At 43.2% G+C, this 17,461-nt stretch overlaps 1 protein-coding gene across 16 annotated transcripts in view; it reads right to left on the bottom strand.

The window, feature by feature from the left end:
* MAGI1 (membrane associated guanylate kinase, WW and PDZ domain containing 1) overlaps positions 1–17,461 on the bottom strand; it is a 563,313-nt gene that overhangs the window by 90,184 nt on the left and 455,668 nt on the right. For 8 of the 16 annotated variants that reach the window (XM_070390957.1, XM_070390956.1, XM_070390958.1 and 5 more), the window contains exons 4-7: positions 13,030–13,233; positions 8,713–8,914; positions 6,550–6,632; positions 3,223–3,261 (exon numbers count right to left, since the gene is read on the bottom strand). In XM_070390957.1, the coding sequence (XP_070247058.1) occupies positions 3,223–3,261; positions 6,550–6,632; positions 8,713–8,914; positions 13,030–13,233 (528 nt within the window). The remainder of the gene's footprint in view (positions 1–3,222; positions 3,262–6,549; positions 6,633–8,712; positions 8,915–13,029; positions 13,234–17,461) is intronic. The other 8 variants (XM_070390962.1, XM_070390953.1, XM_070390948.1 and 5 more) reach the window with 3 other exon arrangements.

The raw sequence follows: 17,461 nt of genomic DNA on the forward strand, positions 1-17,461 counted from the left end.
AAAATAGAAATGGGTCATCGATTTAAAAAAGGAAGATGTTAGTCCTCAAATTTGCCAATTTGGCTCTAAAAATCTGAAAATAGCATAAAATATTGAAGTTCAGAAAAAAATGGCATCATCCGACCAGACTGCACAGCCTGTGCCGAGATTTCAGGCACCAGGACCCACTGGGGCTGCCCAGCCCTGGATGAATTGGGTTCCCCCGCGGAGAGTTGGACCTGGTCTAGTCAGTCAACATCCTGGGAGCAGATCTTTCTCCTGGATTGACCTCAAAGGCCAAGGCAGATTAAATGAGGGTGTTTGTAAAACACTTTGCACAGCACTGGCTGGCACACGAGGAATGGACAGCTTTGTATGGCCTGCTTGCTTGCTGCTCCGCCTCTGAAAACCTCATGTTGTACTAATTGCCATCACAGAAGCAAATACGAAGCAGTCGAATGTTCTAAGTTCTTTTCTAAGGGATTCGTCAGCACACAGACAGAAAGTCATGTTCATAATCAGAGATACATTTCAAAGCTATGACTTAGTTTGGGTTGGAGGAGACCTCCTCTCTACTCTCCTAGTTGTCTTCAGCACACGAATACCCTGTGATTCCAAAAGGTTTGCAAGTGCTTTTCAATTCTGGGGAGATGTTATCACAGAGGATATGCCCTATTCTGCAAACCAAATGTGCATGATGAAGCTAATGACCCGATCACACAACACAGATCAGAAATGACAACTCTATTATCAAAGGATGTGTCCAACCTGTGCCAGCAACCCCCGCCTCAGAGGCAGATTTCAGAGGGGGTGTCCTGGTCGCATCTGGAATTGCATTGTTCAGTGGAAACCTGACAGTTGCTATTGTTTAAGATTAGGTCCTTCTTGTTTTAAAAAAATGGTCAATGGCTTGTCAATAGAATCTGGAGCAAATGCAAAGAAAACAGTGTGTGTATATGTGTGTGTGTGTGTGTGTGTGTGTGTGTGTATGTATACTACTCTTTGCAGTGAACACATACAGGCAAAAATCAGGAGCCCTATTCCCATTACACCTTCAAGGACACATTTGGGCCATTTCTATAATACACAAGTTCCTCTCCTGTTCCATATTAAAGGCAAAAAGTACCATAAGGAAGTACTGAAAAGTCCATAAGAGGGACTTAGGTAATCCTATATAATAAAGAGGTAGTATGTAAATTGACCCTCATGCCCTCACAAGATGGCTGCCTATGACCAGGCCAGCAGGGGGGTTAGTGAGGGACAACCAAATGACTGAACAAGCAGGCTGCATGGGGCGACCAGGCCAGCGGGGGGAGGGGGGGAGGGGGGCTGTTGGGGGCGACCAGCCTGGCAGGGGGGGGGGGCAGTTGGGAGCGACCAGACCGGCAGAGGGGGCAGTAAGAGGCGACTAGGCTGGCAGGGGGGGCAGTAGGGACAACCAGGCCAGCAGGGGGGGGGCAGCTGGGGGCAATTAGGCTGGCATGGGGGGCACTGAGGGGCAACTAGGCCAGCAAGGGGACAGTTAAGGGTGACCAGGCCAGCAGGGGGGGCAGTAAGGGGTGACCAGGTAGGCAGGCAGGTGAGTGATTAGGAGCCAGCAGTCCAGGATTGTGAGAGGGATGTCTGACTGCTGGTTTAGGCCCGATCCCAGGCAGTTGGACATCCCCCAAGGGGTCCCAGATTGAGGAGGGTGCAGCCTGATTTGACCTGAGACAGTTCCTCCACTTCCAAATCACTGCCCAGGACTGTGGCCAGGACCATGAGAAGGGACACTATGCAGCCACTGAAACTTCTTTGTTAGAGTCTGTGAATGGATAGGGAAATTCCCACCATGTTACAGTTACGTGGGAAAAAAATACCTCTTTCCTAAAAATGTCAATGTTCGAACTTGCATAGAAGCAAAGAAATGTGTGCCCTGCACTTGGCCATATTATGCCCACCAGCTATGCAGACAGTGGCCACTCACACCTATTAGCTGGGCAGCAAGAGTGGCTGGAATTGGTTCATCAAGTGATTAAGGTAGTCATTTTATGTCCAGAAAACCTAGTTCTGCCTCTTTCAATTATTTTATCTAACATCACTGGACTGATAAATTTAAAAAAAAATAAAATTAGTTTTATATTGTTCTATTACAACAGGTTGCATCTCAAGTTATTTCTACCACCATGCCCACAAAGGAAACTTATTAATCATGTTTAAAATAGATCTATAAATGGTTATCGACCATCACTGGCATATCCATCAATTACAAGAGAATATGTCCAAACATTAAGAAAAACAGAGCTAAATTCTAGTATATCATAACTCCGGTCTTTATCTATCAAACAAAATCAAATAATATTCTGTATGAAATATTCATTCTTTTCAGTTAAGGCAATCTTTAAATGCTAGGCTGGTTCAATGATCTCAGGACAGTTCCTTTCACATTGATGTTAAACAATTTTCTATTTTAAAAATATACTATGGTCAATTCCCAATCAGCCAAGGCTTCTTGTGCAATTTAGCTGAACTGGAGCTTTGCCGTCGATCCTTCCATGAAGGGAGCAGATGGCATGCCAACTGATATGAACAACATTGAACAGGTAACTGAGCAGGGAACAGTATTCATGCAGTCCGGTAGCAAAGAAGGGTAACAGAGTTTGGCATTTTCCGCTAATGTGAATAATTTCTAACTTATCACAGCTGGGGTGGTCAAGACTTGATTTACATAGATACATACACCCTAAGGAAACGGGCCACCGTCACCACAGGTACAAACGTGTGGCCAATGACTTAGTAACAACACAATACTGACGACAGTACCTATTCAGCTAATACTCATTGAAATTATTGTATTAGTGTTGCTCTTGTAATGATCCTTGAATTAGTCTGATAGGTTTTTATTTGTTTTGCTTTGGTTTTTTTGTATTATCCACCAAACAAATAAAAAACGAGGCTGAGAAAGGTTACATGAGAGAGTTCAAGGGGCGTGGCAAGCCTCTATTCCTCTGTTTTTTTCTTAATCCTCAAGGCACAAGCATACCCAGCACCCGCTGTGAGCTCTTCCTCTCTGTGGACGTAACTGATTACAGCTCCCCGTGATCTGCAGTCAGACACGTGGGCTGTAAGACTGACCCCTGGTGGGTACACTGGAATGAAACTCCTAGTTGGAGAATGCAAACTAAAGAACCCGGGCGCGTAAGCCATTCGCTGGCGACAAAGCCATCGCGGGGAGTCATGCAGCAGCCGCAGCTGCGGGTTTACCTAGTTCACTGTCCAGCTCCTCCGTGTGGACCCCTTCTTCTCCAAAGGAGTAGCAGGAATAAGACAGAAAAGAGAAAACAATTCAGACACCGGCACCAGGAAAGAAACTCCCCTCAGAAACACAGCAGCAAACACATTCTGTGACTTAGTCCTTACCTGCATTGTGGCTAATAAACGGGAGACCCACCTCAGTGTAAATCACCAAACGGCAAGGGCTGATATTGACCGTAATTATATGGCTCATTTCCTTCCATTGCAAAATGGAGCTTGATTGGTTGTTAAAGATGAAAATACCTTTGTGGTTTCAGTGCTCTTAAGCGAAAAGTCATTATTACTGACCAACTGTGCTGTTAGACCTTTCCATAGGAGTCCTTTAATCCTCCAGTACCCTCTCATCAGCGAGGCAACTACACGCACAACTGCAGTGTCACTTAACTTCCCAGCGACACTGCTGCCTGGGGGCGGGCACACACTGAGCATGCAGACTGGACAACGAGGGGTTAGAAAGATGGATTACGTCACAATGATGCACATTAGGGAAGCAAAGCTTGAAGGCTGCCCTGAAGGAGGCAGTTTATGTTACATGAGTTTTCTAAGTCAAAGAGCTCAGAAATATTAGAATGAGAATATTCTCGATAATTTCTGTGAGCAACGCAAGTGAAGGTGCCTTCCATTCTTGGACCCCCCCACACCCCCCCTTGCTCTCAGCCAAACATTTTATTACCTGCGGTGAGAACACAGGACAGCACACACATTTCATACATAAAGTCCCTCTGGCGCCCGAGCGGGGGCTGTCCCTCCACAGTGAGCCCCCAAACCAGGGATCATGCTGCTTTCACTGGTGCAATTGGCTCAGTGCCGTGTGGTTTGGGCACATGAGAGGGACTAACCATTTCTCAAATCGATTGCTGACTTATAACCCACATGGCCCTAAGCACCTTATGCACTTTTTATTTAAAGACTATACAACTGCCAACAATACGTTTTGATGCTGGCATTGTTTCTCAAAGAGGGAATATGATTTACGTAAAGCTTTCATGAGCATGCCCATTTGGATATTATTTAATAATGTCTTTGGGGGAATTCATTTATTGCTTCAGTAATTATTTAATGAGACCGACTCCGTGCCAGTCACTATGTCAGGTGACAGAGGGGCAAAGCGAGCACAATCATCCCCATCCTTCCGGAGGGGGAGACAAGCCCTAGCTCACGAAAATAAAGATGAAAGGAAAACTGGGACAAGTCCTCTATGTAAGATATGTAATAAAGCGACCTAATCGCATCTGTGGGCAAGGTCATGGGAACGCACTCTGAGCGATACTCTAGAGGATACACAACGTTTAACAAAAACACTTAGAGTGAAAAATGATTAGAATCGAGGTTCTCCGAGAGCAGGGCTTTTTGTTTATCGCGTTCACTGATCAATCTGAAGTTCCTAGGATGCACCTGACAGGTAGAAGGCACTCAATGAATAGATGAGAAATGTCAGTATTCTGTGAGGGGACTGCACGTCTAACCAGCAGGCAGCCTGTCTACAAAGACTCGAAAGAAATACGGAAACAATACTGTGACCAACAATGTTAGTCGGCTTTGTGTCAGGACATACACAGTACAAGGCAGCGTTGTGTTACCTGGCAGCAGACAATGCAGGTACAGGAACCTGTATTAGTCACGGTGCTATAATCTGGTTATTTATTTACTAGTATACTGTTAGTGTACACAGGCACATAGGCATACATACAATTTCTGCTAGAAAAAGAATATGTGAATTCTAGTGTTGAGGGATAATTACTAAACTAAGTGCTTTTGGTCTGAATACATACTTGTTCCAAAGGAAATAACATTAACACCCATGATAAGAAACCTAAGAATTAAAACTTACTAGGCTTGGTAACAAAACCACTCAGTAATTCTAGTCAATACTCTTACTGCATTAACACTTTTTTTCTCAATAAAAACTATTGGAGTTCTCCACAACCTCTGAATTTATGTTCACAGGCATTTTCACACATTCCCAGTGTAATTATGATGGATACTGACATGAAAGACCCTATGGTAACACCAGCACCTGAAGTGACTTCAGAATCGTCAGGCTTCAAGTAAAGTTTTAAATTTTGTTCCATGACATTTGACGGTTGAATGTATATTGTATCCTGATCTTTGAAAATCCGTCACCTTTGTATTATATGTCACACTGAACGTGTGAATAGTCAGGATAGTCCATTAGCCCGTACACACGCAAAATACTACAGCGACCACACCTGCTCCATTCCTTCTTCAGGAACGGACCAAGCAACCAAATAAAATGGGCATCTCCGTCATGCCTTCTCAGCCAATCAGATAAATATGAACATGCAAGTCTACGTTCATGCCATGTCATCTGCAGCCCGTGAGCAGTGAAGTGTCCTGGAGTACATGCTAGTCTGATAGGTTGTACTTCACTGCTTACCTTTTCAAACACGTGTATACATAACAATTCTGCCTCACAGCACACATTACTAAAGGTTCACTATCTTACAGTAAGATAATTATACTAATTCAATAATGACACTAATTCAAATGCCAGCAATGAATAATGAGTAGCAAAGCAAACCCTTTCCCTTTTAACTCGTCCGTGCCAAGAAGTAATTTTGGTAGAGCTTGGGAAAGACTTGGGTGTATTGAGAAGGAACATGTTTGTTCTGTCTTAATTTTTTTCATTTTGGAAAAGCAGTTAGAAATCCCACAGCCTTGTAATAAACTTTTTAAAACAGTAATCTTTCTAAGCAGTTGATTCTTTGTTGAGATAACGAGGAGAGTGGGCTAGGGTAACACCTCAGCCTCTTTCTTCGAAAAATACACTTTTTAGGTGTTTAGGATATATTCTAACTTACACAGAGATTCCCAAGCAAGTCAAGATCTGCTTTCCTGACACCAACATCTGGGGAAATAATAGCCATAAAACATGGACAGTTTAAGAAATGCTACTGATTTTCCCCCTAAGAATTTCATAATATAGGATTAGGGTTTGATAGGCAATTCTCTATTCTTTCAGTTTTCTCCAAGCTCCTGGAGGCAGAGGCTGTATCTTCATGTGAGTGCTGCCTGACTGTGTAAAGCTCTGTTTCCAATGGGAACATAGCTGCGCATCTGCCTTGATGTGCACACAAATCATTCTTCTGAACAAGTCTACTGACTCCCCTTCTGCTTTCGGAAACCTGAGTGCACTTACTAGAAACTGGATTCCCTTTTGAAAACTCACTGTGAAAACTGGTCGACTCTGCTACAACTCTCTAAGATTGGAACAAACACGGAACTCATTTAAAAGGAGAGCTGCCACGCCCTTACCATCATCCTCACACTCTTCCAGAGGCTTCTGCTGCTTGCTCAGGCACCGAGGGTCTAACCAAGACGTTGTTTTTGTGTTATGGCTGAAATCCAGAAACAGAAACAAGAAATAGATTTAAAAAGGAAAAGCAGAGAGCTCAGTGACAAAAACAAACTTTACATTCTTGAACAGTTGCTCTTCAACTACAGATTCATTGCGACAGCAAACCCAGACCAGAGAGCCCCGGTTAGGAATTAGGAGGTGGTCGAGGGAAAGACTCTGGTGGGCTTTTTACTCAACCGAGAATATAATCACCCCAGTATTGAGAGCTGAAATGGTATCCCAGGTTCATTTTTTAAAAATGAGTTCCAAATGACACCCCTTGTCTGAGTTGTCCGCGGCTGACTAGACTTATTTAGTCTTCACATTTGCTGAAGAGCAAACCCCAATTTATTTTAAATTTGCTGTGACTTAAATTGTGAACGTGGGGATTCACACAGGAGGCTGCTATTTCATTCACTCTATTACATAAGACTTCTCCTGACCATGGGAAACTCCCTCAATTCATGCAAGTGGCTCAAGGCAGCTAATGCATATCATTAATGGCAGCGGCCCAAGCTGTGATTCAGATGAGGTGAAGGCAACCCAAAGTCACCTAACATAAATACACCCGGGCCAGAAAAACCTCGGAGAAGTCGACGCGCTGCCCAACTGCCCTGAATAGTATTCCCTGGCATGAACGGACCACAGTTTACCCCTGCAAGACATCTGGGTTGTTTCCAGTTTTTGGCTATTTAGAATAAATCTACTTAAATATCCACACACAGGTTTTCCTGTGAATGTAGGTGTCCAAAGGTGCAATGCTGGGTGATGTTGTAGTCACAGGTTTAGTTTTTTAGAAACTGCCAGACCGTTTTCTAGAATGCCATACAATTTTACATACCACTGGCCCTGCATGCATGATCTAGTTTCTCTGCATCTTTGCCATCATGTGGTGTTGTTACTGTTTTTTATGTTAGCCATCCCAATAGGTGTGTAATGATACCTTCGTAGCTTTAATGTGCAGCTAACGATGTTTCCTCACGTGCTTACCTGTCACCTGGACGCCCTCTTCGGTGAGATGTACGTCCATGTATTGAACTCATTTTCTAACAGGATTTTTATTTTTTATACTGCTGAGATTTGAGCGTTCTTTATATATTCTAAATGCCTGTCAATTTTCAGATGCCGGGGGTTTGCAAATATTTTTCCCAGCCTATTGTTTGTCTCTTTATCCTCTTCTCAGAGTCTTTTCTTTAAGCCAGAGTTTTTCATTTTGATGAAGTTGAATTTATCCTTTTAGGGGGTCATTTGTATGATGTCAAATCTAATAATTCTTTGCCTATTCCTAGATCCCAATCTAGGAAAAATCTGTATATTTTTTTATAGTGTTTTCTTCCTAAGTTTTATTGCTTTTCATTTTACACTTAAGTCTGCAGTGATCTATTTTGAGTTATTTTTTTTGTATGAGGTGTAAGGTGGAGGTTGAGGTTAATTTATTTGCTATAAAACTTCTGAAAGAAATATAGCAGAAAGTGACTACTTGATGACTTTGAGTTAAGCAAAGATTTCTTAGCTAGTACACTAAAAGCACAAGCCGCAACAGAAAAAAATATTTATAAATCAGAAAACTGGTAAGTTCTTAATTCATCAAAATCAAGAACTTCCAGCTCCTCACAAGACACAGTTAAGACAATAAAAAGGAAATCCTGACTTGGAGAAAATGTGAGCAAATCACAAATATAATAAGGGCACTGTATCCAGAATATATAAAGAACTCTTAAAACTCAACAAAAAGAAAACTGCAACCCATATAAGAGAAAATAAGCAAATGAGTTACCTATTTCTAATGGCTAAATATATTCTTAGTATATTAGACCATAATTTAAATATACACCATAATTTAGTTGTCTAACTCTTTAAGGAAATTATTGACTGTATGTTTCCTCAAGCTATTCAGGCTCAATGACTAGGATGATATGCTAATTGCTTTTTTGTGCAAAGCTTATTAAATTGAATAAAGAACTCCACCAGCCTGTGATCAGTCCTTTCAGATTTACGCTGCATCTGTAGCTGCTAGAGAGAGGGAGGAAGGGGAATGAACGACAGGGACAGAGCCGGGAAGAAAGAACGGGATACTTTACTCTATAAAATAGACTTCTCCATTTTCAGTGTAGGCCATCTCCCAGTTCTCGGGTAGGGGACCTAGATTGTCCTCTGCGGAAAGAGGTAGGTATTGAGGGAACTTCTGAGAAGGGTCCGTGATGGGGGCAGCGATGAGGCTACTATTCACAGGTGGGAGCGTTGCTTCCTGCAGGCTGTGCTCTTCCTGATCAGCAGAATCGGCTGTGCAGTCGTGGGAGAGAGAGAGACAGAGGAGACAATCATCCATCAAACCCCAAACGGAGGCACGGCACCAAGCACTGTCTGCACCTCCAAGCCCTCACCCTCTCCTCCTTTCTGACCATTGACTATTCTGTTTGCTTTAGATAAAGGTTTTTAAGCAGAAACATCAAAATGATAGGCCAAACTTACTTTACCTAAAAATAAAGAAGAGAAAAACATGCTCCAATGATACGCCGCTCACAACCGTGAAAGTGTCAAAGAAGAAACAGATCATGACTCAAACCCTAAAGTTTCTTAAACTACAAAGGCCATAAAAAAAGAAAAGAGGAAGAGAAGGTCATCAAAACACAGAGGGGCTGAACTGTCATTCCGGGGGAATCATCTGGTTTCAAGGCTCAGAGGACTTTTGAAGGTGAGAAAGAAGTCCACAATGAAAACGATATAGTGGCATTCTTGTCCATTTTGCATAAATTATTTAAAGCATTTTTGGTAGACAGTGGCAAAGATCAAAGATTCACCAATCAAGCTGGAAAGTATGTAAAAGTTTACAATGCAGAGAGTTACACCAGTGAGTCACTTTTGCAAAAAGTGAGGAGAATGTTCCGGTGAAAACCAAGACAGTTCCCCCAGAACAGTATTATGTAGGTGGATGGATTTGACTTGGGTCTTAAAAAGAAGCCTCCAAGTACATGAGTCTCTTTCCTTCTTATTAACCAGAAACATCAAGAGGTGATGTCATCAAAGTATCCACAGATGCAATGCTGACATTCTGGTTGAATTTTTATAGAGGCCAATGTCAATCTCTATGGGGTTGGAAAACATAAAATCAGTGACGGAGTTACTTTTTATCTCCCATAGTGATTGTACTGTAGATATTCCTGACTTACTGAATGTAGACTGAGGAATAATGAAAGGCTATACTTCGAATCTTTCTCTGATCAGCAGCTCCCAATGACATTGCGAGAACAAAGGTAATCCAAAAGCTGGATGGAGATGGACCTATGAAACCACCACCAAAACCTCTGCACACCGAGAGGCTGTCTGTGGTCTTTCCTCACTCTGCATCTCTCTCCTCTTCCGCTACCACCACTTAGACCTCTCTTTAAAAACCATCCCCTTTATTCCAGGTCTCCGGGGACTGCCTCAAATTCACTGCTAGCTCACACGGGGGGGGGGCCCAATTCACACTCCTGTCTCTCTTGTATTTGTGATTGGATCAGGCATATGATCCAAGGCAAACCAATGAACATCAGGCATGAAAGTTTAGCTCTTATCAGTCAAGAGGTGGGCCCCCGATGCTGAAGACGTTAAGCTGATGGGTTCTCATCCTGCAGGTTCGGGTGACCCTCTTGACAGCTTGCCAATCCTGCCTGACACTTGGCCTTCACAGAGGAAAGCAGAGATGAAAGACACAGAAAGTCACTTAATACCTGTGACTGACTTTCATGCCTGAAATCAAGGCTGCCCTTGGCCTCCTTAACAACTCAACCGCCTAAATTCCCTTTAACAACTACACATTTGAAGGAAGAAAGGAAATTAGGCAAAGAGAGAAGAAACATTTTGAAATTACTAATCAGTAAAGAATAAATTCAAAACTTGGCAAGAATGGAAAGACTCACGCTTACTTCGCTAGGAGCCACCATTATTCATTCCTGGTATGTCTTTGGAAGGTCCACTTCCCCCACTTACACGTACATAAGAATCACCAGGAGAGACTGTTAACATGCAATCTTTATGCTATTGCCACTCGATGCTCAAAGTGGCTGGTGGGTTGCTATTAAAGGGGTTCAGAGTGCAAGATGCTTTGACACAGCTGGTTTGATACACGTGTCATAGATGGGGTAGTGCCAATTATTTGAAAGAATTTACATGAGTTAGTGTATGACGGGTTATCAGCCGTCACAGCTGTAGTTTGGTAAGTGAGGGGGCACTCATTCAACACATTCCTTACATACGGAGGATGTCCCATCAATGTGTATATTGAGGCCAGTTCTCTGTGCATCCTATCGGCTTTCTTGGCATTAAAGCAGGCATCCGAATAAGACAATCAGGTGCCACTGTTTTGTGCAGAAACTAATGATCAGACTGACGCTAGCAAAGATGATCTGCGCCCAGAAGAAAAATGAGAAAACCTCAGAGAGGCCCATATAGGCTGTAGAAAGCATTTCCTTTGATGCCAGGATTTCAAGTGGAGGTTTTATGGGGACAGATTTTCTGAGGCATGGCTTCTAGAGACAGAGATTTTAGTATTAGAAATAGGAAAGGGATCAAGACCTAGAGTCAACTACCCCTATGCGCTTTCTCCCAAGAAATCTACTTAAGAAATGAAGGACAAATGAAGGCGCAAGCTCCCTGGGGCCCACCCAGATGCTTGGCAGGACTGCTTCGCGGCACGTGACACCACAGGACTTCTGTTTCTGTGTCCACGTCTGTGTTCTGGGTTATATCATGATTTGCTCTTATTTGTTGAAAGATTAAGCATTAAAATATTAGCTATTTTCAAAAGGAATATTGACTTTTTAAATCTGCTTTCATTTCAATGAGAGCTACTAACTATAAATCCATAAAATATTTATTTCTAACTGGTTGAAAGAACCTAATTTCAATATGTAAAGGATGGCGAGTTTCTGCCAGCTATTGCAGCTACAAGTTAGCCGCTGGCCTAGCCCATTCTAATAGAGAAAATGGCAATTTTCATGGAATCAAACTTTTAGAGCTGGAAGGGGGAACACAGGCATGACTTAATCCTAGCTGGTTACTTTGCAAATGTGAGAAGTAGATACTATGTTCATAATGAGAAACGGCTAAGAAGCAAGGTAGGAGAGCAAACCAGGTCTCCTCCTGCTTTTTCCAATGAGTCTTGCAGAGGGATCAGGCTACTGGTAGATAAGCAAGTCATCAAGAATGTTTTTAATTGCCATGTTGAGGAATTTTAGGTTTTTGAGCTTTAAAAAATGAGAAAACCTCAGAGAGGCCATATAGGCTGTAGAAAGCATTCAAGTAACACAAAGTTTCCCCTAAATATTCCATTACACTTGGTAGCGCAAGGAAGAAAATACAGTTTAAGTAATCTCCCCTTTATTGGAATTAAGTCTAACCAAGTAATGGCTGGATGTGGTGAAGTCAGAAGAGGTCAGTACAAGAGAGGAAGATTCATGTGCTGCAAAGAACTGTAACCCTAAAATATTAAGAGAAAATATTTAAGTATAGGAAAAATAAAAGAAACAAGATATTCTTCAAAGTTGCAACATAATACTAGTAGACGGTAGTAACTCACCTATCATGCAGTTGTTATGTGCTGAGTGACTATATAAGGTCAAACCCCCATATAGTGAAAAGTATTTTTGGACAGTTTTAGGTCACTGCACCAACCCAAGGAACATCCATCATAGCTTCTGTGAATGGTGCTTCCTGGAAATGTGCAAGACCAACAGGATAGCCACATGCAGAGGCCTGTCCTTGAAGACCCCTTCGTAAAATACAGGGGTCTTACCTAAGTGTGGGGGCTGGCAGCCTGAATATATACAAGTAGGTAATGCAATGAGTAATATGTGCCACCTGATACAGAACGCATATGCAACAGGTAAGCAGGGCATTTATTATTTCCCATCATATAGGGCATACGATGTAAAATTTCCCCATGTTAATAGACACATGATATATCTTCACTCTAGCTCTACTCACAAAGGTATGATGCACATGGTGCTAGCCTTCCAAAGGGCATCGCTTGTTACTAAACTGTTAAACCAATTCTCATATTTCCCTTTGTCAGCTGTCAGCCATAACAATGGAGCAGTGTCACGCCAGGAAATTAACAGACAATATACAAATAGCCTTCCACACATAGTTTTCAAGAGGCAGAAACAACACTGGTTTTTCTCTACAAACCTGTCCCTCCAGCCCCTTTCAGATATTTGGGTGAAGTTAGAACAGTCTTGTGAAGCAAAATGATAAATAGACGGGAAAAGACACCTCTCCCCAGCATGAGGGGTCAGTGTGAATCCTGGTGACCCTTCCTAATTCCTCTTGAGAACAGAAACCTTACAATTTGCAAAAAGCCTCCCACCACCCCCTTTCCCCAAGTCCGGGGACAGGGAACACCATCCGGGCTTTACCTGTGAAGCTGCTGTTCATTTCAGGACCGTCATCCTCCTCGAGCTCCGCATGGACTAGGCCAGCATTTTGCATATCATTGTAGGACTTGGTTCGCTTGGGGGTCGACTGCTTGGAGCCGGAGTGAAGGCTTTGCAAGGCATCCGTCGTGATCACTTTCCCACTGACCGGCTGGCTGGGAGGTTTGGGTGTCCCATAATAGTTTCCTAGGCGACGGAGAGACACATTTGCATGTTTCAGAAAGAATACTTTGTTGTTGTTCTTTTCAAGACTTCACATCCAACTGTCTCAGCACATTTTAAAATAATGTATTTAAGCTGGAAAAAACAACAAAACAAAACAAAACCCAGAACAGACTGTATTTCGCTTCTGAAATGGGTTGGAAAAGATGTCGTTGGTATCCAGCTGGACATTTCAGAAGCTGGAAGGAAAGCTGCATTGTTTTGGTGCAAAGAACTTACTAGACTCAAAACAAAGGCGGCTGCGCTGAATAGCAACACTTCACCCTCATTACATCGGAATTTCAATTGGTCACCCGTTTACATATATGCACGAGCAGAATGCTGAGTCCAATTGAGAGTGAGCCTCACAGAACATAAAAAATTCATTACCGGCTGCACCCTCAAGGCCGACCAAGTGGAGGTCACCTTCCCTTCAGAAGGGGCTCCTCACGAGGGCAAGTTTTACAAAGAAGGGCAGTGACACCACGTGGCGCCTCTTTAACTGAGTGGCAGGCTAAGCGCTCAGGGTCATCCTGGGTGGGAACAACCTTGCCAAGTTTTAACAGAAACTGTGTCAACGGTGGAAACCCTTACGTGTTATTCTTCTAGTAATTACCCATTTTTTCTCAGCCACTTTCCCCCAAAGTTTGGTTAAGATCCAACCAGAATGTGCTCCTGGGCAGTACATGGATGGACTTTTCAATTTGAATAAGTGTGTATATTTTTAATGTGCACTAGAAAAAAATCTAATTAGTAAATTATGGTAGCAATACAAAGCTTACTTTTTTTGTTATTGTTGTTAATCCTCACTTGACATTTTTCCCACTGATTTTTAGAGAGAGAAGAAGGGAGGGGGAGAGACAGAGAGAGAGAAACATCGATGTGAGAGAGACACATTGATTGGTTGCCTCCCACACGCGCCCTCACCAGGGCTGGGTATTGACATTGCAACCGAGGTACATGGCCTTGACCAGAATCGAACCCAGGGACCTTCAGTCCTTGGGCTGATGCTCTACCTATTGAGCCAAAACAGCTAAGGCCTAAAGGTTACTTTTCAAGTTATGGACAGGGACAACATTGTGGTGATTGTGGGGGTTGGGAGGTGGAAGTGGAAGAGGGGCAGAAAGGGGATAAATGGTGATGAAAAAAAATAATAATGAAAAATTAATAAAAACAGTATTTTTAAAATTGACTTTTTAAACTTACAGTTTAAAAAGGCAACTAGCCGTAACCGGTTTGGCTCAGTGGATAGAGCGTCGGCTTTCGGACTGAAAGGTCCCAGGTTCGATTCTGGTCAAGGGCATGTACCTTGGTTGCGGGCACATCCCCCGTGGGGGGTGTGCAGGAGGCAGCTGATCGATGTTTCTCTCTCATCGATGTTTCTGACTCTCTATCCCTTTCTCTTCCTCTCTGTAAAAAATCAATAAAATATATTAAAAAAAATAAAAAGGCAACTATCCTATATAATAAAAGGCTAATATGCAAATCGACTGAACAGTGGAATGACTGGTCGCTATGACATGCACTGACCACCAGGAGGCAGATGCTCAATGCAGGAGCTGCCCCCTGGTGGTCAGTGCACTCCCACAGGGGGAGCGCTGCTCAGCCAGAAGCCAGGCTCACAGCTGGCGAGCACAGCAGCGCTAAGGATGTCTGACTGCTGGCTTAGGCCCAATCCCCGTGGGGAGCCCCCCCCCCCTCCCCCCAGTGCAGGAATTTCGTGCACTGGGCCTCTAGTATACAATAAGAAATTAATCAACTAAATAAAGCACAGCAATAGCAATGAGGAGTTTCTTTTTGAAAATTTAAGTTAAAAGGTATGCTTTTAAAAAAACCTGTAAATAGACATTATGTTCAGATATGGACAAAAATCATGACGGTGATTCATAAATGGCCAAAGCTGGAAAAATACAGCTTATAATCAATACTATTCCGTGAGTGGATGATAAAAAACATCAACATTAAGAAGCCCCTGATCCAGTCCCCATCTCGGGGCTTTAGCGGAAGCCGGGCGGGCCAGGTGTACTGAGCCCTTTAAGACGTGTCCTAAGCCAGGCTTGTTCTTCTGGCTTAGCAAAGAAGAACCTGTAAATCACAAGAAACCCCGATCCTTTCCAAGGATCCCATCCCACTGTCTAACCTCAATTCACAATTACATAGAACAAAAATTTAAAAACATACACTTCATTATAGAAGCACAAAGGATAAGGAGGCAGTAACCTCTGCATGAGACACAAGTGATGAAGAATTTGCTTCCTTTAAGCTTGATCTTTATAATTAAAACTTTTTCAATGAGTATTATCTCTTTAAAATAGTTTCTGAATCACCAAGTTTATGCATATACACACTCACTCTCTTTGAGGGGGTGCAAGGTGGTCAAGGGGGAACTCTGAGCCCTCCAACTGTAAAGGGCCGCGGCCGATGGCACCAGGCTTGGACCCGAGGCCACAGGCGGAGACCACAGACGCACATTCTGTGGCCTTTCACGGAAGGTGACAGACGTATCCCTCTCTTCCCCCAGTCCTTCCAGGTTCCAACTTCAAGGCACCGGGACCAGCAGAACCAGCCAGAGGAAAGGCCCCATGTGTGTTTCAGGGGCTGCCAGGTATGTAAGGAAGGAGCACACACAAGGGCCCTGACTCGGCTTCACTGTCCCTCAGCTACGGGCTGACTTTCCCACTAACCGAAGACTATCAGAAAGGTTTAGGGAAGAAAGCTAACTTTAAAAAAAATCTTTTACAGTGAACAAAAAGTAGAGCTTTTATTGAATTTAATCCCAATTCCTTCCAATCACATCAAAGCATCATGTGTATTTCTGACTTACAGGTTAAACTAAGGCAACGTGTGCAAGTAATTCTTCCACTGAGAGGTGTGGAATATATTTTTACAATCATATTACTTTTTCAGGGCCATTAAACTGAAGTAATATTCACAAAACCATCGTCATTTAAAAATCAGTTAAAACTTAGAAATCTTGTTTATGACAGAAATAAATGTCTAGAATAGCCATGGGCAAACTACGGCCCGCGGGCCGGATCCGGCCCGTTTGAAATGAATAAAACTAAAAAAAAAAAAAAGACCATACCCTTTTATGTAATGATGTTTACTTTGAATTTATATTAGTTCACACAAACACTCCATCCATGCTTTTGTTCCGGCCCTCCGGTCCAGTTTAAGAACCCATTGTGGCCCTCGAGTCAAAAAGTTTGCCCACCCCTGGTCTAGAAAGTAAAAGTGGTACCTAAATTTGACAAATGTGTGTGGATTTGCCTTCGTTTCCAAGTCCAGGGTCTTTCTTAAGTTAATAAATGATTAGCAGATCCCTAAAACACAACAAAAAGCACCCCAGAAGAATCCACTCATCCATTGTTGTTTCCTGTTTCTGGAAACTAGTTTATGATGATTGGAGACAGGGAAGGCGCATCTCATCAGGTGGAACCACATGCAAATGCTGTTGTGGAAGACAAACTGTCAATTACCAGCAATGCCATTCGGGTTGCTCTAATGGATGGGCATTAGCGGTGCTCAGCATGCGATGGTGGTAAAGAATTGGAAGAGGTAGCCTGTGGTTCAAGTCTCAGCTTCCCCACTGGCTTGCGACCCTGGGCAAGTTATTTCACCTGTAAAAATCCTGTTCTCTTCTGTAAAACTGGATCCTCAGAGTATCTAGTTTCCTCCCAGAACACCTGCTATGAGGGTAAGACGAGGTGGTCCATTGGAAGCCTTTGCCCATGCCAATCCGCTAGCATGAGGCCTGATACATGCTTACTAATGTCGATAGTGCCCGTTTCTAATCTTTACACTGAGGCTGGTCACACCTCGTTGGGAGGATGTGTCTCAAATGCTGATCACTGGCAACCGGGTGTTATTCCTTGATACAAAGGAATAAGCAAGCGAGCCTGCCAAGGCCCAGGTAACTGTGGGAAGTTTTGATACTCAGTCTCATACAGTCTCTGAATTGGGAAGCTTCTCTCCAAAACAGCACCAGCTGGAGCGACCTCCCAGGATTCTCAGGAAGCTCAAATGATGTAGCTTTCCCGAAGGTGCCCATGAGCTAGAAGGTGTAGTAAGTGAAAGGGCGAAGGCTACGCCCTCCACCTTCCCCCAGGGTAAGGGCTACGTCCTCCATCTTACCTTGGCCACGTGTTGGGCAAGGAGCTTCTTCACAGAAGTCTAAGACTCTGCTAGCCACACCCAGGAACGGGACATCGAC

The sequence above is a fragment of the Myotis yumanensis genome, unplaced genomic scaffold (genome assembly GCF_028538775.1).
Source record: "Myotis yumanensis isolate MYYU_CA2020_CCGP unplaced genomic scaffold, mMyoYum1.0.hap1 SCAF_14, whole genome shotgun sequence".
NCBI classification, from domain to species: domain Eukaryota; kingdom Metazoa; phylum Chordata; class Mammalia; order Chiroptera; family Vespertilionidae; genus Myotis; species Myotis yumanensis.